The sequence below is a fragment of the Patagioenas fasciata genome, chromosome 5, assembly GCF_037038585.1.
Source record: "Patagioenas fasciata isolate bPatFas1 chromosome 5, bPatFas1.hap1, whole genome shotgun sequence".
Classification (NCBI taxonomy): Eukaryota; Metazoa; Chordata; class Aves; order Columbiformes; family Columbidae; genus Patagioenas; species Patagioenas fasciata.
The window spans coordinates 30102313-30122046 of NC_092524.1; the positions used below are offsets into that span (position 1 = coordinate 30102313).

At 39.6% G+C, this 19734-nt stretch overlaps 2 protein-coding genes across 5 annotated transcripts; one reads left to right on the top strand and one right to left on the bottom strand.

Annotated features, from left to right (window-relative positions):
• Positions 1-2015: 2015 nt before the first annotated feature.
• Positions 2016-18226, bottom strand: OIP5 (Opa interacting protein 5). 3 transcript variants are annotated; one of them, XM_071809178.1, is made up of 6 exons: positions 18052-18226; positions 5690-7286; positions 5379-5445; positions 4243-4365; positions 3581-3662; positions 2016-2247 (listed from the first exon to the last, which is right to left on the bottom strand). In XM_071809178.1, the coding sequence occupies exons 2-5, from the start codon at positions 6079-6081 to the stop codon at positions 3624-3626; spliced, it is 621 nt and encodes a 206-aa protein (XP_071665279.1). In that variant the 5' UTR covers positions 6082-7286; positions 18052-18226; the 3' UTR covers positions 2016-2247; positions 3581-3623. The 3 variants fall into 3 exon arrangements, with proteins under 3 accessions (XP_071665279.1, XP_071665278.1, XP_065696227.1); XM_071809177.1 differs by having other exon boundaries at positions 5379-7286; XM_065840155.2 differs by lacking the exon at positions 18052-18226 and having other exon boundaries at positions 5690-6051.
• On the top strand, positions 6313-19278 carry NUSAP1 (nucleolar and spindle associated protein 1). 2 transcript variants are annotated; one of them, XM_065838721.2, is made up of 12 exons: positions 6313-6490; positions 7906-7971; positions 8983-9168; positions 9981-10155; positions 11875-11964; positions 12676-12788; positions 13467-13532; positions 13712-13899; positions 15971-16143; positions 16988-17098; positions 17656-17767; positions 18221-19278. In XM_065838721.2, the coding sequence occupies exons 1-12, from the start codon at positions 6398-6400 to the stop codon at positions 18306-18308; spliced, it is 1461 nt and encodes a 486-aa protein (XP_065694793.1). In that variant the 5' UTR covers positions 6313-6397; the 3' UTR covers positions 18309-19278. The 2 variants fall into 2 exon arrangements, with proteins under 2 accessions (XP_065694793.1, XP_065694794.1); XM_065838722.2 differs by lacking the exon at positions 13467-13532.
• The last annotated feature ends 456 nt before the right edge of the window (positions 19279-19734 follow it).

The following is a 19734-nucleotide window of genomic DNA, read 5'->3' on the forward strand; positions in this document are numbered from 1 at the left end:
GAAAGAACTTCTTCTCAGTGAGGGTAACAGAGCACTGGAACAGGCTACCCAGGGAGGTTGTGGAGTCTCCTTCCCTGGAGACATTCAAAGCCCGCCTGGACACATTCCTGTGCGACCTCACCTAGGCGTTCCTGCTCCAGCAGGGGGATTGGACTAGATGATCTTTTGAGGTCCCTTCCAATCCCAAACATACTGTGATACTGTGAGTAGTCCCATTATCATATTTCTTATGACTGATGCAAAACCAAAAGGGCTGTAAGTTAGAAAGTAGCACAAAGGTGAAGTTATACAGTGGAAAACATTTACCTGAGATGGGAGGATGCCTGCACAAATTGAGCTTAGTCACAAGACCCCAGTAATGCAGTCACTGTACAATACAACCGTAAAAATGCCTTTTACTTAAGAATGAAGTAATCAAATACAGCAGCTACAAACTTCACATGAATATACAGTGACAAGTGTGAAGAACAGCCTTCCAGCATTTTAGAGACGGTAACATTTATCATTACAGGCAATGAAACAGATCTTAACAAGAGTGTAACATTTACTTCAGGTAGTTACTTTTGATATCCTTAATTAGCTGCACTGCATTTGCCCACTTAGGCCTGTCAAAGTTGTAAAACATAAACAATAAAAATAATTTAGATAGTATGTAGTATTAGAATTTAACAGAGAGCACCCCTCCTCTCGCTGCAGAATGGCTGTTGAGATTTTATGTTATTGCTTAACCAGAACAAACTGAGATAACCCAGAACTCCAAAGCAGCACAGCAGAAACAAATAGTATAAATACCAGCTCCCCACCTAAAGCCTCTGGGGTACCTCACAGTAAGTTTTGTCCCCTCTGCTCCTTGCCCATTATGAGAGTTATTTTACAAATAAAACAATTAAGACTGTGAAATAGAGGGAGTACTGGCATTGGCAGCAACAGGGAACACAATCTACCAACCATATACAGAAGGGAATGTGGCAAATAGCATCACTGGAATTCAGTTGATCAAGTAAAGACAACCCTCTCTAGACTACTACAGACTACTAAACTTTATGGAAGGTTTAAAACATCAGCCTTTTAGGCAGCAAAAGACCCTTATCTTCCAGCTAACAAGCATCAGGGATATTCTGCCCCAATAACAAGGGATAAGTAGTGCTCGGCCATCAAATTACTTTCTAGATGTTTGGAAAGCAGCAGAACCCATTCAAAACAGCAATGCAAATGAATAGCCATTAGGTATTTTCTCTGGAACGACTGCCCAAGCGAGGGCAGCAGGCAGATCATCACAACTTCAGCAGAGCAGTGTTCCCATGATTGAGCAGAAGCAAAGAAGACCATTCCTTGGTTCCACAGCATCAGGCTCAGAAAGAAAGGCTCAGATCTATTAAAGGCAGTTGCTCACAGCCTAAGGCTCCTGGGGCAGCAAGAACTTGACTCAGTCCTGTGCAGCCATGGGGCTGCATTTCCAGAGGACCTGGCAGGCATATGGGTTGCCCTTGAATTTGAAATGTAAAACCTTTTGCTTCAGCCAGCATCATGCCATCCAAATTCATGCACTAAGCAGACACTACAGCTTCTGTGACATGCTAGCTTGCTCCTTTTGCAGGCCACGTACACAAGCAAATCTAAAACAACTCATCAGGAGCCCATTTAGCAGTGCCTCACATACCAGCTAAAGAGCCCCTTGACCAACAGCTGGCTGCCATTAACGCTGCATTTATATGAAAATATGAGAACTGTAGTTCTAAGAACATTCAGTTTATAATAGCTCCTCTTGAATATCATCATCTTAGTATGTTTTGTATAGTTCCAGAAACCCGTTTTTAGTATTTCAAAGGCTGTTTTTTTCCCCTGAAGTCATTAGAGGGAATCAAAGTCATAGCTATGCTGTCTCAGAGGGTGATGCACTCCATGGGTGAGCTATTCATCTTTCCAAGCATAACTTCAGTATGTCAGGTTTCAGGTGTTCCCCTTAGGTCAAAGGGATGCACTTAAGTATCACTTCTTCCTATAAAGTGACTCAGACCTGTTCTGGTGCATTATTTCACCATAATGAACAAGCTCTGCACAGAAGCAGAAACAACTCCAGCAGTTCTTGAAAATGTTGACCCTGCCTATTGCATATCCTGGCAGAAGGCCAACTGCATCTGATGCAGAGCTTTGCCTTTCTGCCAAATCATTCTTTTATGCCAGTTCCTCCAGCTGTTTCATCACCGATTCTATGCGAGTGTGGACCTCTACAAGCTTTTCTTTCAGCTAGAAAAGAAGAGAAATATTAGTATTAAAACTAGAGAAAAATGTCCTAACACTGGATCTTTGAACAATCTGAACTCCACTTTTCAGTTGCTAAAGAGCAGCTGACTTTCAAGATGGAATATTATGCTGGGCTTTAATCTCTATACTGCATGTCTAGTACAGCCAAAACTGGCACCCAAATCAGAGGCCTGCACTACAAAGAGGAGCTAGATCAACGTGTGCCAGCAGAACCCCTTTCACACATGTATGGAAACGCGCTACTTAAGGAGCCAGAGTTACTGGAGCCTTACTATGATTTATCCAGTCTTTTCTAGTGAACTCATTACAAGTTTTTACACAGCCAGAGATCTTTTTTTGACAATATCTGAAAAGACTGTTTCATCATTAGCTAAGGAATACATGCGGACAGTTCCTCAGAAATGCCATTTCCAGAGTCTACAGTTTAAGTTAACACATCGAAAGCACAGGAGTAAAATTCTGCTCACGTTATGTCTCAAAAAGCAAAAATCAGATTCCTGCGCTTGTTCTAACCAAGAAGCAAACTCTCCACAGTCACATCATTTCTGGTTGCAATGAACTACTACCATTTTTTTTTACTTCAGAAAAATGTATCTCAACTTTAGAAGTCTTGCCTGGATAAGATTTTTGCATTTTAGCTTCACCCGACATATAAAAACACTCTGATCTTATGATAAGACACTAGAAGATGACAAAACTTAAGAAGTGTCATGGGCCCATTTCCATGTTTGGAACAGAAACTCAAAAAAGAAATAAAAAGCAAGGAACAAGTAAGCACATACATACTCATTATACTGGCTATTTCCTACACATAGCAACTGTAATTTACTAAGTTAATGACTAACCAAGTTACGGAAAAGAACACCCAATTTAAACACCAAAAAAGGAGGGAGGTTCTAGTGTTGTCTCTAAAACTACAAGTATATACTACCATGCTGTGTTGAGGTTACATAGCTGTAAATACAACTGTACTAGAATCCCTTTCAAATTTACAAATTGCTATTTTTTAAACTCTTTAATAGTGACTTATCAATTCTAGGGACAAGTGTTACTAGCAATACTTAGGTGAAGTCTGTCTAAAGGATATTTTTTTCTTTTCAAGATGTAGCAATAAGAGAATAACTCAGTTTTGCCAGAAAATTAGCTAGAACTGGATATGTTTTGCACATAAGGGGTTCTAAAAAATATTTTGCATTTCTTACAAATTTAAGTAATTTACTGTATTCTAAGTCAGCATTTTCTCCATCTTATGCCTTTAAAAGAAGTATCAGCATTTAAAAAACATTTTCCATACAAATTAATGTAGAAACCTTACTTGCTGCAGTTGTTGCTTTAAGGTCACAACAGGAAAATTCACCTTAGAAGCTTCTATTATCATTTGGTCTTTTAAGAAATAACTGGAAAACAAAAGGGGAAAGGGAAGAAAGGAAAAAAAACAAAACACACACACAAAAAAAATCAAACCAAACCAGTTAAACATACCGTAATTGCATTCATTGTTTACAAGGTAATATATAAGCTGATTTTAAAGCAGATACAGATTTGTTGCCAAAAGCAGCAAGCACATTGTAAAAATACTAAAATCCTAACAATGGTTTTGCTTTGAAATCATAAGATCCTCTCATCACCAGCTATAAGTAATTATTTACAGTTTCTATAGTCAAGTCCTCAGGCTATCATGGAACTACTTTGATATCTCACATTAGCTAAGTGAATCTGGGACTGAAGGAGATTTCAGTAGTGCAAACAACTACATTTAAACCTTGACATTATGAGGATGCTCAAAAAGTAGAAGGCAAATCAAATGGAGTCATGCCAACATGAACAACTGAAACACAGCAGATATTAAAATCCCACACCAATGTGCTCAGACAAAAGTAAAGCTGCTTTTTTTAGCTGTAGATTAATTGTACATCGTGTTGTAATAACTTGCAAATTCCTGTGAAATCACTGACCCTAAGAATACAGTATACTCACCAGTTGATGCTGTCCTTGAAGAAACAGAATAAGCCTCGGAGATACGCCAGGGCACTGGAGGCAGAATAAAGAATTAAGCCCACAGTTGAGCCACATGACCGACAGGATAATGAAGCGTAAGCACTAAGAGAGAAAAGCAAAAATATTATTAAAAAGAAGGTTCTGAAACCACAGATAATGCATGCTTTTCAGACGACATTAAGTAATTGTTCTATCAGAACAAGACATAATAATGCCTCCTCCTTAAAGAAGTAATACACACAGAGAAAACATGAACATAAAAAGTTGGGCATATTATGTAAGAGATAATATTTGTAATAAGTGAAGTTGCAATTAGGGGAGAAAATGCCCAGCTTATTACCACAGAGTGCTTTAGGTTGTACTACTCAAATATGATTCAACTGGTAAAACAATGGCTGTGCCCACGCATATGACAGGTCATAGATGCAACATTTCCTCCTGACAGAACAGCCTATTGCCTCAGAGAGCTCCTCCCCTTGAAAAACAAAACAAAACATAATAATAATACCACCCAGCAACAAACGAAACAAAAACCCAGCAAAAAAACAAATCCCAACAAACAAAAAAACAACACAAGTATTTTATTTCAAAAGTTCCCAGCCCTTCTAGATCATGGAGTAGACAAACTATTGGTTCTGTGAACCCTCAGGTGGTATTTACATCCATAACATCAGACTAATCCCAGAGTTACCGAACCTGCTACTAGCTGTAGAGCAGAAGTTACTAATTTTCAGTATTAAAAACCAACAACAACAACAAACCACACACCCCCCGCCAAACAGAGATGCTTTAATTTAGGTAATACACCTTTTGGGTAAGGAGCAGAAGAAAGAGAACTGAAGGCCAGCCCGCCTTCCGTCTTTTACTCCATCACCCAAATGTTCTCCACCAACAAAGGCTGGGGCAGCAAAACTTCTTGACAAAAAATGAAAGCTGCATACCTATAAAAGGCTTCTCCATCCGAAATGACGAAGCATGGGTAGGAAAAGCACTCTGGAGTTTACCGAGCCCCGAGGAACCCCCAGCGCCCACCCCAGCGGAGCTCCCAGCAGGTACCGCGGCGGCCGCTCCCGGCAGACCCGATGCCGAAAGCGAGACCCTGCCGAGCTACGCACCAGCCCAGGAGCGGTCCCTCGAGTCCGACGAGGAGCGAATCCTCCCAGGCCACAACGTTGGTGACTTCTGAAGGGAACACGAGAGGCACTGAAAACAAGATCCACGCCCGGACCAACCCCACCCGCGTCGTACCGCCCCGTGGCCTCAGGACACCCGACGCTAAGCCCGGCCCGGCCCCCGGGCCCGAGGAAGGTCGGCGGCTCGTCGGGGCGGGGGGTGTAGCACGGCTCAGCCCCCGTCCTCCCTGCAGAGCCCAGCGGCAGGCGGGCCCAGACCACCCCCGCCCCGGGGCCACCGGGAAGGCACTGACTGAAGCAGACAAGGAGGCCGAGCTGCCGCTCCTCCTGCGCGCACAGGTGCAGCGAGTCCCCCAGCACCGCCCAGCAGCTGCGGCAGTGGAACACGGCGCAGTCCTGCGGCAGCGGCCCCTGCTGCCGCGGTAGCGAGGCCGCGGCCAGCGGCGAGGAAGGTGGCGATGAAAGCGGCGAGGAAGGTGGCGATGAAAACGGCGACGGTGAGACCCGCGCGGCAACAGCAGAGGTCGACGGCTGCTCTAGAACGATGGTCCCGCTGATGTGCGGCTCTTCGAGAAGCTCCAGCAACTTCTGCCGTACCGCCATCTTCTCCCGCTCTGCGTTCGAGCGCGGCGCCCGCCTTCCGGGCCTCACAACTAGAGCGCGCTTCACAGATCTGAGTTTTCATTGGGCAACGGACGCATCAATCTTCATCTCCCGAGACTATTGGGAAGTGGGCCGCACCGAGTCATTCCGTTGCCCAATCAACAGGAGGAGGCAGAGCTGCTCTTATCGTGTTTGAAGAAAAAAAAAAAAAAAAAATAGCACGCCTCGGCGGCCGCACCGCCATTGGTAGTTTCCGTGTCCCCAGACCCGACCCCTTTGCCTCGTACAGCCAATAGCCGGGCGCGGCGGGCGAGTTCGAACGGTGGGGCGGGGATGAGGGACGCCGTGTCAGTTGAGCGCGAGGTTCGAAGCGCGGCGGTTGATAAGCCGGCGCAGCTATGGCGCTCACCTCGCTCCAGCAGTTGGACTCGCTGAAATACATCGAGCTCCAGCAGATGGCGAAGGCTGTCGGCCTGAAGGCCAATCTCCGGGTGAGGCGGGGGAAGCTGCTGCGCTCGGGAGGGAGAAGCACTGCGCACCTGAGCGAGGGGCGGGTGGGAGAAGTTCCGGCTGCCCGCCCTCCGAAGAGCAATCCTGGCTCTGGGGCTTCCCCTGGGCCCGGCCAGGAGCTGACGGGGTGGGTGTCGTGAAGGGAACATGCCTTATCCGTCCCTGTGGCGGTCGTTCTCATGTTAGGTATCGCGCTGATGGAGCCTCAGGCCGGTCCGTTTCCCGGAGCTGGAGGCGGTGTTGGCGCGGACACAGCTGGGCCTGGGGGGTGGCGGCGGCAGCTTTCCGCTGCAGCGTCCGTCTGTCCCTTAGCTCCCGGCCGTGCCGCGAGGAGTTGTGTTCGTCCAGCTTTGTGACGGGCGGACACTCAAGAGAACAAGGCTGACGGTGCCAGGCTCCGTTTTCCCGGGGGCACCAAGGAGGGAGGTGGGGGCTGCCCCGCGAGGCCCGCCCGCAGCTCTGCGGGCCCGTCCCTGCCGTGCTCAGGGCTGCGGTGCCGGCTGCTCCTCCGGCCGCGGCGGGTTACCACGCCAGCTGCTCTCAGCGCGCACAGTTGCAGGGTGTTTTTTACGACTAGGAGTCAGAAAAATAGTCATATAGGGTGCCTTAAGTGGTGTGAGTGCTTTTGGTTGTTTGCCAGTCGTGGTTAAGAACGAGAAAGGTCTGTCGAGAGCTCCAGATTTCTGGTAGCTGGCGATCTCCCGCCGTGGGCGCTGTGAGCGAGTGACGGGGCAGCAGCCAGGCTCCTGCACGGCCGCCGGGAGAAAGGCGTAAACCCTAAAAGCAAGAAGATCCACGACTTAAGTGAACAAAGGAACTCATTGTCCTGGCAGGACTAAGACGTTTGCTTAGGGTTTTAGTTCTGGGTTATTTTATTCTTAAACTTCTATTTCGGGCTCGATTTTATTTATTTATTTTTCCCATTAGGTATTGAGTGTTTCACAGCATAAAATATCAACGATGTGGTTTTGTTGTTGTCATTCTGTTGCTGCTGTTGAATATATACAAGGTATAAGAAAAATGCTTCGCATGTATTATGGGCAAGACAGAAGTTATTGCAGAAATTTCCCACAATTTTAATTCACATTCAGCTAGGTAGTGCTGCTGAAAGCAGTCTCTCATTCATCCTTGAATAATTTCTGGAAAACAGATGGACCAGGAGAAACCTAGTCACAGAAATTTGTCTTTGTGCCACTGTGGACAACATGCTACATGTTTGTCTGCAGCCTTAAGCACTTTGTCTAATGTGACTGAGCCGAACGAAGGGATGCCTTATTTTGTTAGATTCAGGAAATGTTCTGCTAGTTCACTGCATCAATTTACAGGATATTAATTTGGTTTTTGTTTGATGACTTCATACAATATTTGACTCGTATGTTGTTTGTTTTCTCTCCAGGCAGACAAATTGTTGAAAGCACTGAAGCAACATTTTCATGGTACAAACCAAGGAAATGAAAATATGGTAACAGATGAACCATTCTTTTTAAGAGCAATAGATCTAACTTTGTAACTAGTAGAGCAGGGCACGTACTGAAAGTTGGCTTTTACCATGATGCGTACTATAACAAAAATACTTTTTTCTTAATAGTGCCTTTGGTTTAATCCACTCATGTACTGATAGAAACAGATGTGCTAGTATTAGCTTTGAACTGGTTTCCTATATGACCGAAAGCTGATATCCTTTCAGCTTACAAAGCTATAAATGTTTTTTCAGCATCAGTGTTTGCAAACAATAATTTTGTACTAACATTTAAATTCCATCGAACAGATATTTATTCTTGCCTGTTTAGCTCTAGACACTAGTCAATACCAAATATAAAAATATTTTATTAACTTTGCATACCTAGATGAAAGAGACTAGATACTCATTAGAAAACAGTTTTAATCTACTACAATATACTTGCACTTTCTTCACTTTAAAAAAAGTCTTCTCTTCTGTAAGCTGAGTTATTTTGTTTGGCCTGGCAATGTATTTTACATTTTTGATAGAAAGTAAATTGGGGTATTTTTTTTCTAAAATATATATCCCTTTAAATGCTTCCTTTAAAATATTCTTTAAAGGCTTGAAGAACTGGTGTAACCCTTGTCAGCTTACTTTTGATTTTAACAAGCATGGAAGAAGTTCTGCTTTTTTGTGTTTGTTTGTTTTGGTGAAGAGCAGTCTATGCACAAATCTGGGAGAGTCACAGCGTCATGCAAGTCAGATTTCAAATATGAAGTATTAGTTTTTTATAATCTTATTACAATACTATATAATAAACTGTAGGGCTTTTCAAAGTTTTCAAATTATGAGCTCTGATGTTTAGGGAAATCCAAATATTGCCAATTTCTTGATTACTATGCTACTAAATGCTAGTGGTTTTCCTTTGTGTGAAATACTTTTTCCCATAATAAAACTGAAACAGTCTCTTTGGAGTATCTAATTTATGTTTGTGTCGGATATGTTCCACATTATAGTATTTTTCTGCTACAGGACTCTGGAAAAAGTGCATCTTCTTCCACCGAATCAAATGAAATGAGGAGTCAGGAGGAAATTATGCCTCCTTCAGCATCATTTGTTACAAAAAGATGTGGTAAAGAAAAGAAAATAGTGAGAAAGAAGAGGAACTCCAAAGAGAAAACTAATACCAGTGATGAAGGCCTTTCTGATGAGAAAGAGGTGATTTGCATTGCTTGGTTTAGTGTGGCCACCCCCTCCTCCCCCAAGTTTAATTTAAACACATTTTATCTGGATGTAAGACTGCTCTCACTAGTTCATCATAGTATTCTTAATATTAGACTAGTTTCAGAATCTATCTAAAATAAGGCTGTTTTCACTTTGTTTATATGGACAAAATTAATGATTTAGATGATTGCTTAATCCTCACAATTTAATTCCCACTCCTCTCGCTGAGTTCTTTATTCATGGGTTGTATATAGCTGAGGGAGGGGAAATTTCAAAGTGAGATCGGGTAGAATTACTTTTCTCTAGAATTACATGCAAATAGTGTGTGAATTAAGAACTGTGTGAAAAACTTTTACTGATTTAGAGGAGGGAAATGAGAAGATGACTGTTAGTCTGGTAGTGCTGGAGAATTGTACAATAACCAGGGCTACAATGGAGCAAATCAATATACTTTTACTTGCAAGTAATTAACTTTTGTCAATAAAGGCAATTTTATACTGAAATGTTAGAGGTGAGCAGCTTTCTAAAATAGATTTGTTTGTGAAATAACAGGATAAGTGTTTTGCGAGTTAATTCAGGTTGGACTTGATAAAGTCTATTGCTCAGTCTTCCAGCCAAAAGAGGGTCAACTATGAGGTAAGAACACAATGCTTAAGGCTTTATCTGATCTGATGTTGTGAAGCTCTAAGGGTGGAGGCTATGCAGCCTCTCTGGGCAACCTGTTCCACTGGCTGACTGTTCTCAGAACAACAGCCTTTCTTTACACCCAGTTGTAATAAACTGTTTAAATTATGTGTCAACTGCAGGAGCATTCTGAAAGGAAAGAAAACGAAGTGCCTCAGGGTGAGCATGGAAAGGGACAGAAGGTATTCCAAAATGAGGAACAAGTAACTAAACAGAGAGCTATTGAAAGTCCAGGAATGGCTGCTGGTCAGAGTGAACAACCAGAAGCAGCTTCTGCTAAAAGTAGCAGAGATGAATGTAAGTAGAAAATTCCAAAAGTAGGTTTAGTAACTTGTACTACTTAAAATGTACCATTTGGTCATTTAATTGTGTCTGCAAAGATTTTTGTGTCATCTTTGGTAATCAGGACCTTGCTTGGGGATACCAGAGGTGATGGGGGGGGAATCTGTGTTTGGGTTTGTTTAATGTATTGTAACACAAATTCAGGAATGCAGGAATTCTCCTGGCTTTGACTTAGAACTCTGGACCTGATGTTTTTAGGGAAGCAGTTCTTCAAGGTCTGAATCTATTTTGGTCGTGCACCTTGATTAGGATCAGTGCCTTCTGGAATACTCCTGAGATGTTACTCAGCTCCTTTAAAAAGTGTCAAGAAAGGGAGAGCTTCCTCCCTCATGCTGCATTTTTTTTTTTTTTTTTTTTTTTTTTTTTTTTTTTTTTACACATGAATGGGTTTTGTAATTTTCTTCCCAGGAGTAAAATTAGTAAAGGAGGAGATACAGACAGAATCCTTTATAATTTGCTTAAACTCCCTAACAATATCTGAATGTATTACAGTGAATCATTCTTCCATCTGGTGGCTTTTTTAGACCTTTGAACATATTGTTGCTGAAAATATTAATTCATTTCTTCCCTCTTCATGCATGTAGCTGACATGAAGAACTGAGTTCGCCCAATCTGATAATTTATGAATATTGTGAGTCTCTCAAATAAGGCACATACTATTACTTGTTCCTGTTAGACTCAGTGTATGTAGTTCTTGAGACATATTATGGATATTCTTGCTGTTCAGTAGAATTTACAAGGACATTCTCATTGGAGGCGATCTATAATTTTGAAACTAATTCAGAAAATGAGGATTTTCAATGGAAGTTCTTTTAGAAACAGAAGCAATAGAATATGTAGAAGATGCTTTGAGGCAGCATTCATCCTGACAGCTGGCACAGTACTCATTTCTTCCTGTAACTGCAGCTATAAGTGTCTGTACTGCTTTCTGGTTTTGTGGGTTTTCTTTCAGTAATTTCAAACAGCAAGAGCTGTGTGACAGAAAAGTACTATGCCTGCATTTAGTGTTGAAAAGTTTATTTTCAACAACCAACCATTATTTGCTTCCAGTGGGGATTTCTTTCAATATATTTAGGTTATCCAAGTTTACTTTAAAGGAGGTGTGAATTAATTAAAAAGCAAATGTTTGGTTTTAATATGCAAATATTGAACTTGATGTTTTTACCTGGTATTTTTTCTTAAGAAAATGAAATTAATCACTAAAATGCGAGCATGAGCTTAATACCATACCTGAGAGCAGAGATGATAAAATGAACTTAGACTCTGTATGTGTAATATAAGACAGTGGCAGAAAAGCTGCCCAAAAGCTATTTCTTCTTTATCAACATTTTATAAAACTCTAGCTTATTAAGCAGATCAAGACCTGTGAATTTAAAGTTATTTTTGCTACCACAAGCATAATTCTCCTGTTAACTTTCCCTGTAAAATAGTTTACTATCAAAGAAAATGACCTCATATAACTGTAAGGTTCATGCTGGGCTTGTAGTTTGTCAAGACATTCTGTTACTTTTTGAGAGGCTTAGGACATACCTATTCCAGCTGATGTATTTCTCAAAACCTAAACCCACTTTGAGGAGTTAAGGTCTGTTTTAGAATAAATACTTTTTTGAGTGGTTATGATATTAAAATATTTTCCAGGAGCTTTAATTATTTTGTCCAATCTTACTGTACCAGGTGATGCTCATCATGCAGGAGGGAAGATCCCTGTACCTGTAGGCCGTGCATCTAAGTCTAGGAAAACAGCAATGAAAGCTACTACACCAAGTAAGCTAACCTACCAGCTAGATGTATTGTTTGTGTGTGAAGGGGGATTTGACTTATAGTTTTTAACAACCCAAATTTCTATTTTTGCTTCAAGAAGGGAACATCCTCTCTTTAAAAAAGCAAGCAAACAAAAGAGTTCCCACAGGTTACATTTTAAGATATATCCTCCAACCTGTAAGTTCATAGTAGCAAATGACTCATTATGTTAGAAAAGTGATTTATTGAACGCTTTCGTGTCTTTTGGATATAATAATTGCGTTCATGATATTTCAAAATAACAAAGAGCAGAAAGATATGCTACAACTCCTGCCTGTTTAGCTTTTACTTTATAAATATTACTGTTGCACTGCATTACTATATATTAGCTCATTTTTATCACTTTGTAAAACACATTCATTCATTTAAAATGTGGAAGTATTTATTCTTTAACTGCAGATCTTGGGGGTTGGACTAGCTGATCTTTAAAGTGCCCTTCCAAGCCAAACCATTCTATAACTCTCCAGAACATGCACCAGGTAACTGGTCATGTAGCTGGTGAAGTAGATCCTATTTCATACTGTTTGGTTACCTGTGTATACAGTCTTTAATTAGAGGGATATGTTATATTTTCTTTGAGGCCATAACTATAGGTGTTGCAAGATTCTTCTATTAAGTAGTAAACTTCCTTAGGAACTTATCAGATATGTGACTTTTATTTTTGGATCTTCTTAGACTTTAAAAAGTTGCATGAGGCTCACTTCAACAAAATGGAATCTATTGCTGAATACATTGAGAGGAAAAAAAAAATGATTGAAAACTGCAGCAGTTCTCTCAATGAAGTTAAGGTAAGTGATAACACAGAAAGATACCCATTGTTCCTGGACTAATTTATTTCCAGAGCCTCTCTGTAAAAGTCCCATAGAGTCTCTTTAAAGCAGTAAATGTAACAGTTGGTCAGGTACACATGTAGTGGAATATTATGATCAGTGAAATTTAACTGCAGTCCTCCAACTAGTTATACAAATGTATATGCCTTGTATAGTTATAGAAGTTTTTATGTATTAACAGTGTATGGCTATAAACAGCTACAGGAACCAACAAATAACTTGTCCGTTTTGAGTTAAAATAATTGTAACAATCACTTTTGTGAAGGATCTCCTGGAACTTTTGGCTGCAACTGTTTTAATTGCTTAACCAAGGGGATGGGTTAACTTTTCAAAGAGTGGGAATTAAATATTAAGTTTCTCTTTTGTGCTTTGAACCATTGTGCAATGACTGAATGTGGCTCCTTTAAAATGTATGCAATATATCTTCTTAGTAGCCTCAATTCTCAGTTTTTGTATTTCACACTTGCATGAGTAAAAGCTGTAAACAGGGCCTCTTTCAGAGCATGGCAGACTTTAGAAAAGTGAGAGTAATGTGTCAATAAATATATGAAAGCATATGTCAATGGACACATGAAAACAGTAACACTGAAACTCCTGCGTTACGAATGTATATTCAAGACCAATTACTTATGGCAGGTGCTGGCCAAAAAATCAAATCACTTAAGAGCGTCAGAAAAAGGTACTCCACGTAATAATTCTAAGGTATGTGTTTTCAGATAAATTTAATAATACTACTTACGTTTAAAATATGTTTTTAAAGAAAAAAGAAAAACTGAAGAGACTGTCTGCTTGTGATTCACTGTGTATCTTCCCTTCCTCTTAGCTGCTTTTCTGATACATTTTTAGCAGAGTATGCTAACTCATTATTTGCTTTTCCCTAGAAACAAACCAGTGCCAAAACACTTTTATTCAGCCCAGATCTGGGAAGAGGTAGATTCTCTGCCACCTGCACTCCTAGCAACCCCAGGCACTCACCACGCAATTCTCTGAACACTGCCAGTCGGAGTATTTTATCTATGAAATCTTCATTTAATCCTTCGGTCATTTCAACAACCAAAATGAATGTCAGGTAAAAAGAACAAACCAAAACTCAGTGAGCAACTGAATGTGATACATGTGGAATAGCCAAATCTCAGTGTTGATTGCGTTACTTCCGTTCCAAACATGAACTACATAAGACTAATTCTGATTACTAACTTTCAGTCTATCTTTGACTGGTTTCAAGCCTTACTGTCCTGCTGCTACCTTGATTCTTCATTTTGATGTCTGATGGTAGAGGAATCTTTCCTCTTTTACTCTCTCATTTTGCTAAACCAACCAAGCCAAATTATTTTTCTTCTCTTGCTGTGCTAGGTTTCCCATTTTGTCAGGCAACTTAATAATCTGTTATATCTGAATTAGTTTTTTTTTGAGATGACTTATCCAGAACTGTATGCAATATTCCAGATGAGTCTCACAATGGACTCATCATTTTCTTCATCCCCCATATCACAGCAGGGGCTCATTTTTTGATTGACTACTATAAGCAGATTGTTTCTAGCAGATGGGAATCCAGTTGACATCACAAAGTTGTGGATTGCTAAATAAATGAACTCATACTCAATGCTATTAAACCTCATTTCATGTCCTTTAAAACATCAGGTGCACTTTGTTATTCCTATGCAGTAATCTAATTTTCTATGTTAATATTTCCTGAACTTTAGTTGTCGGTAAATTTTATTAGTTTATTACTAATTTTTCTGAAGTCTTGAACTAATATCTTTTAGGAGGAATCAAAAGGATAGTCCATATAATATTCCAGTGATAAATGCACTTTTATCCTGTTTTCTTTTCAGTGAAAGTCCTTGTCGCTACTATTTGTTGGTTTCTAAGTATTTTATCAATTCCAATTTTATTCAGTTTATTTAACCATCCACAGTGACTGTTCAGATTTAGACATTCTATAATTTAGCCTTATCCTTCCTCCCCTACTAACAATATCTGGTTAATCTTAGGCTCAGTTGTTTTACTTTCCATTTTTCTGCTAATCTTCACTTCTCAGCTTTTACATGTCAAGGTTATAGCTGCTGATGCTTTTTTTTTTTGTCCCTGAATAAAGTGTGTGTGTGTCTTATTATTAAACCAGTGCAAGTTCTAATTCTGACAACAACTAATAAATAATCATGGGACTTGTAATTTTTGTATGCGGTTCTTTTGCCACTCAAACGTCAAGAGTAGAGATTGCTTGTAAAACCAAGCTCAGTCTTACTGTTTTTTTCCTACTTTGAAGGTGCTTTGATTTTGATAGATAACAAATGAAAATAACATTCATTCTGCCTCTACTTGGATGATTTTTATTGTCTTCACTGCAGCCTTGCCTGATTCTTAGCAATATGTACACCAAAACAACGTTTAGAATTTGCTTCTGCTCTTTGTCCAAAGATGTGATGAGGTGGATCTTGCAAGCTGCACTTCATTCATAAACTTGCTTGCCCTCAAAACAGAGCTTTCTTTCAACATGTACCCACTGTCTTTCCACATCTTGCAGGTTTTCAGCTTATTCTCAGTAGTTTTTTGATAAGGCTATTACTTCATGCAAGATTTTGAATTTTTTGCTATGTTTATATATACATACACACATATCTATATACAAACAAATGCATTAAAACTGTGTGTACATATTCACATACAGCATATGTGTGTGGTATGCAGGTAATGTGTTTTGACTAAAACTTGTCTTCTTCCTCTGTAGATCTTTGAGTTATAGAGTTCTGTCAGTTATTTTTCTTTTTTCTTTATTTGAATTTTAAAATTAACAAAATTTATATATAATGTTTAGAATGTTTTACTACAGAATCCAAATCTAAAGTAAATAATATCTGTTGGTGAAGAAATCTACAAGCTTATTGCATCCAAATAAAAGTCTGTTCTTTGTCATTATTAAGGAATATTACTTACTGCTATTAATGATGGCTCATAACTTGAAAGCTGCTGGTGAGGGTATATTTAGTGCAGTTTATACGTAAGCTGTGTACATTGTATACACAGTAAAACTTCCTACCTGTGAGAAAAGTAGAACGCAGAACCTTCTGTGCTCTATCATGTTGCTTACATTCCTTGTAGATGACTAATTTTGTCTTCATATTTCTAATAATTCCCAGGTTCTCAGAAGCCACAAAAGATAATGAGCATAAACGTTCTCTTACTAAGACTCCATCTAGAATGTCTCCATACTTGGAGGAGATCACACCTAATAGCCAAAAGAGCTGTAAACCAATAAGTCAGAAGAACAGCAAGGGAAATGCAAGAAATAACAATCTGACTGTGCCGAAGGGTAAGGTGGATGCTAAATATTTGGCTCTTTAATTTATGACTGACTCTTTAAAAACTGCAATAGTTTCTTGGTTTCCTTTGGTTCTGAGCGTTTTGTCTAAAATGGCTCGGTGCTAAGACTTAAAACATATGGTACCTAGCTACAGAAAAGGAGACAGAAAATCTTCTTAGACCTTTAAGGATTACATATAGCAAAAGATTCATGTAACAGGTACAGTGATCCCCTGTCTGCAGTGACAGGAATTCCTGATGTGTTCTCAGAGGTCTCATTCTCCTCACAGGATTGGTGTGCACCAGGTCATCTGATTGCTAATGATCTCTGTACCAGCACAGCTCTGCTCTCTAACTGTTGATAACCTAGAGTCACAGGTACATTAGCACAGGCCAAGAACCCAGAGCTGCCTGTCTTGCTGTATGGCAATACTGATGTGTTTTAGGGGAAAAGTTCCACTGCTGATGGGAAGCTGCAGTGTTCTGGAAGAATGCTGCTGTTGTTTTTTTTTTTTAAATCTAAAAATCCACTTGCTTCGAAATAAACACAGGGACTAGGAACTACAACGTTTTCTGAAGGACTAGAAAAAATAATGGAGCTATTTATGCTATTGCATAGCATAATCAGCACAAATTGCCTAATAACCTACAACTCTTGCTCTTTCCAGACCTGAAAGCTTTCTATTTGAAGTGATCTGTGTTTGTGCAATTCTGTCTTAAGAGCTATGATAGGTATAATGGCTCTTTGGTCTTGACAGTTGCAAGGTGGTCTTCACAGGCACCTTCCAACTTGCTACCATACAGTCATGTTCTTATTACTATAACTAAGCAGGATATCTTAATGCCTTTTGTAGTTATGACCCCCTTCAAGTTTGCAGCTCACTCTGCAGAACCCACAAGTGCAAAGAAGACATTTGATCTCAAAGCAAGTCTCTCGAGGCCACTTCGGTATCAGCCACACAAAGGTACTGTGATCCTGTGCAGTTTGTGTCAGTCATAGCCCTTTTACTGAACTGCCTCATCAAGTGAGGCATTGATACAAACTACAACAGCAAAGTTTGCAGTTTCTTTTCCTGTCCCTTTCCCTTTCTCTATGGATTTCCATACAGTTTGTGTACTGATGTTAAATTACTGCATAACACATGCTTTAAGTGCATCCCTACTTAAGAATAAGTCCTTATGAACAAAAGGCCATAAATGTGAGAATAAACGTTCTTGTATTCCACTGCATAGATGTATGTGCAGGAAATATGAGATAGTCCTTACATAATAAGGCTTTTTTTTTAGTTTTTTAAAATGCTCTATTGTGTGAGAAGCCGAACTCTGTAGTGTTACTTATAAGTGCAGTCACCTGTTACTGCTTATAGGAAAACTACTTGTAGGGAATGGGCTGGTGAAATTGGTAATATAGCTGAAGAGGCATTTCCTCAAAGTCAACCAGCAAAAACAGGCTAGCTAGTATAAACAATTAGTAAACTACTTACAATTAGTAAACTAGTCTGTTTTTGCCCCTAAATTGTAGGACCACTAAAACCTTGGGGAGAATCTAAAGAAAATACCGTCCTAAATAAGTCTGCTGGTAGCAACATCTCTTCACGTAAGAAAGATTACAAACAGCCACATCTCCAGACAAGGTTAGTACGTCACTAGCTTTTTACTAATAGTGTTGTTTAAAATAATGTGGTGACTTATTTAAATCTTAAAAAGACAAATACACAGTTCAGGAAATAATGCTTTAATATATGAGCAATTTTTGCCTCCAATAGTCTGCAGTCAGGAAGGCAGAATCAGACGGACTTTTGTTCTAGGAATGCTGTCAGTTCTGGCATTTGGAGATTTACCTTAACCTTGGAAGAAGCTGTGAATATTGACATGTTGTTAGAATGTTAGACCTCTACATCTAAGCAGAAGTATTTACCTGATTTAGATTCAGTCCAAAATAGAACTGTTTTCTCTACTATGGCAAATGCAGCACACTGGTTAAATAGATGTTGAGCCTTCGTCAGCTTTGGGTTCCTTTGGTTGCTTGTCTCTCTTATCTCTAGTATAACTTGATATGGTCTGTGTCTCTTCTTTTTCCACTACAGGGAAGAAAGGCGTGAGAAACATGAGCAAGAGAGGAAAAAGAAAAAGGATCGGGTTCTTGGAAACCGCAGAGGACTATCTGTGGGTTAGGAGGAATAAGAAATATCTAAGGAATCACTGTAAATATTGTTCATGTCATGTAAATAGTTGTGCTGTCTGTGTATGGTTCAGTTTGCTGTTAGGTAGTGGAATCCAGAGAGCATTGAATGCAACCCTATCTGAGTGTAGTATTTTAGTGATCAGCTTCTCCAACAAGATGAGTGTCTTAAACTTTTAGGAGCTTAGAACTATCTCTATTTGCTTAATATTTAACTAATTTCACTAAAAGATGTTAAATGAGAAAATGTAAATGAAAAAAAAAATGCTCAAGAAGCCTCCTTGCAACTTAGGACAGACTTCTCCACCAGAATGCATTTGTTACCCACTAGAATGCATGCTTTGGACAGCAAGCTTCAAAAACCTTCTTCTGGTAAATTCCAGGAGCTGGGGATGTCTGCTTGCCTTGTTCTCCAGTCCTTAAATTCTTTCACAACTGTTACAGCAATTAGGCAGCATTTCTAATTGCATGTCTATGAAGTTGTAGGGAATTTACAGGAGAAGAAAAATTATGCAAGCTCTCTGGAAAACTAAAAGCTTACAGCATAACATAATTGTAAAATACTATATTTTTTAAAAGTTACCACTGAAAAGTGGCTTTACAAATTAGCAACTGAATGCTTTGAACAGTTAAGGTTGGTTTGTTCCTTTTTATGGTAAATACCAGATGTTAATTATTTTGCTTTTCAACTCCACTTAAAAGAGGTTACAGTAGAGTTTAGGCACACTTGATATCTTAGATTTAAAATCTGTTGTTAGTTTTTAAAAAATAAAAGAAAAGCTGTCTGAATTTGACTGATGGAACTGGAAAGGTAATTTAGCAGTTGTAACCTCAGCTAGAATTGTGAGCAAATAATTATTTCAGTGAATTTAGTGTCCTGTCAAATATGAAATGTCAAGAACAAGCAATTTTTTTAATATAAACTTAAAGAAAGGAAAATAAATACTTTGTATATCTTGTTTATCACTGGCTCTGTCATCTGGTGTACAAGGTATATGTACCTTCTTAGAAGTGTGAACAAAACTAGTGCTACACTATTTTCTACTGTGTCTTTTGTGGTAAGCTTTCCTTACTGATTAGCCTCCCTATCACTTTATGAAAGCATGTTTGTTTTGCAGCCTTTAGAAACAATAACCATCCCCCCTTTTGAGCTATTTAATTCTGTGCAAGAGGAAAATGATAGTATAAGACCCTGCTCCAGCTTGCTTTGCGGCCTCTTCCACATAAAATATAGGTGCACTTAATATTTGTGAAGTACACTTAAGGTCACTGCAGAGGAGGTCAGTGCTTTGATTAGACTAAGTTTGTGACATTCAGCACTTGTTCTTTAAAGTGTTTCTCAGCCTACTGAAAACCAGACTTCTCCGAAAAATGGAAGTATTGAGCTTTGGTGCCACCAGCTGAGGCTGTGACTTCTTA

Coding starts and splice junctions, on each gene's coding strand:
- OIP5 (XM_071809177.1), bottom strand. CDS start 5,999: ATGGCGGTACGGCAGAAGTTGCTGGAGCTTCTCGAAGAGCCGCACATC. Junction 4,366..5,378: donor GAGGGACCGCTCCTGGGCTG/GTGCGTAGCTCG, acceptor TTTCTCTCTTAG/TGCTTACGCTTCATTATCCT. Junction 3,663..4,242: donor TTCAAGGACAGCATCAACTG/GTGAGTATACTG, acceptor TTTGTTTTCCAG/TTATTTCTTAAAAGACCAAA.
- NUSAP1 (XM_065838721.2), top strand. CDS start 6,398: ATGGCGCTCACCTCGCTCCAGCAGTTGGACTCGCTGAAATACATCGAG. Junction 7,972..8,982: donor ACCAAGGAAATGAAAATATG/GTAACAGATGAA, acceptor TTTCTGCTACAG/GACTCTGGAAAAAGTGCATC. Junction 9,169..9,980: donor GCCTTTCTGATGAGAAAGAG/GTGATTTGCATT, acceptor TGTCAACTGCAG/GAGCATTCTGAAAGGAAAGA.